Source organism: Pundamilia nyererei, unplaced genomic scaffold, assembly GCF_000239375.1.
Source record: "Pundamilia nyererei isolate P.nyererei 1_Seehausen unplaced genomic scaffold, PunNye1.0 scaffold02968, whole genome shotgun sequence".
Taxonomy (NCBI): Eukaryota; Metazoa; Chordata; class Actinopteri; order Cichliformes; family Cichlidae; genus Pundamilia; species Pundamilia nyererei.
The window spans coordinates 2669-4087 of NW_005190369.1; the positions used below are offsets into that span (position 1 = coordinate 2669).

Genomic DNA, 1419 nt, shown 5'->3' on the forward strand with positions numbered 1-1419 from the left:
TGTGGGTTATAACAAAGTTAAACGCTATAGTTTTGTTTAATTACAAAAACTTACCTTTTGAAGCTTTTATGAAGTTGGATATAACGTTATAAAGTTTTATATTTTATACATGTAATCATAGTTAATTGACTTAATAGAAATATTGTTGGAATTGCAAATAGATATTGAATTGTATAAATATATAAACCATGCAATCTATTGCTAAGGAGAGAGTTTATTTTGACTGTTTCCAAAATAGGACCTTCAGACTGACTGGCCAATCAGACACAGTCTTCTCTGTGAAGAGTGGAAAACGCATACAGATTGTGTTCATTCCTCACAGCATTTGAAGCACGATGACACCTCCAACCTGTGCTTTGCATTTCATCTGTCTGTTCGTGGCAAATATGGGTAAGTTGTGCTTTGTACCTTCTTGTTCATTTTAACCTAAAACCAACATGTTTGCTTGTTGCATTCTTATGGTGGAAGATGCATATTTTGGATATATATTACATTTATTTTCACATTTATGTGATTTGTGTCCTCATTTTTTCTCCTCAGCTCATACAACGCTCTTGAAAAATACAGCATTGCATTTTAAACCAGCCCATGTTGGGGAAACTCTGACTTTTGAATGCCAATGTGAAGACAAATCAGCAGTGATGCTTTACTGGTATAAGCAAACTTTAGGAAATAGACCACAGCTGATGTCTACATACTACAAGCACAGTCGTAATGGTACTTTTCAGGATCCGTTCAACGATCCCCGTTTTTCACTGCTTACTGGAAACTTACTGAAGATATCAGATTTGAGAACTTCAGACTCAGCTACTTACTACTGCGTAATGAGCAATTTATATGACTTTAAATTTTGTGAAGGCACAATTATCAGTGTAAAGGGTTCAGATCAGAACATCCGAGCTTTAGTCTACCAGTTGTCATCTGAAACCCTACAGCCAGTGCACTCTATGGTTCTGAACTGTACAGTACAACCTGGGACCTGTGATGGAGAACACAGTGTTTACTGGTTCAGAAAGTCTGAAGCAAGTCTTCCAGGAATCATTTACACCAATGGAAGCAGGAACGATCCCTGTGAGAGGAAACCCAACACACAAAGTAGCACCTGTGTGTACAACTTGCCGATGAAGAGCCTGAATCTTTCTCAGCACTATTGCGCTGTGGCCTCATGTGGACACATACTGTATGGGAGTGGGACTGCAGTGAAGGGTAAGTAACTTTGTAGGATTAATTCCTTAAAGCATAAAAGTAGATCTAGATATAATATGTACAAATCATCAATAATAATGATTCTTCAAAAACATATTTTCCAACTAGCGCTGCTGGGAGCCTTTCTTATCTGACTCGCTGTCAAATCATCCCAGCTAAAAACAATGACAGCTCCCCAAAAAGTGGACAACTAAATAACTATTAAAAATGAAT

General features: G+C 37.3%; 1 protein-coding gene across 1 annotated transcript; it reads left to right on the top strand.

Annotated features, from left to right (window-relative positions):
* Positions 1-327: 327 nt before the first annotated feature.
* On the top strand, positions 328-1206 carry LOC102213385 (uncharacterized; the record flags this gene model as incomplete). Its single annotated transcript, XM_005755764.1, has 2 exons — positions 328-390; positions 541-1206. Coding segments are annotated over exons 1-2 (721 nt in total), but the record flags the coding sequence as incomplete, so codon positions are not given.
* Between the last annotated feature and the right edge of the window lie 213 nt (positions 1207-1419).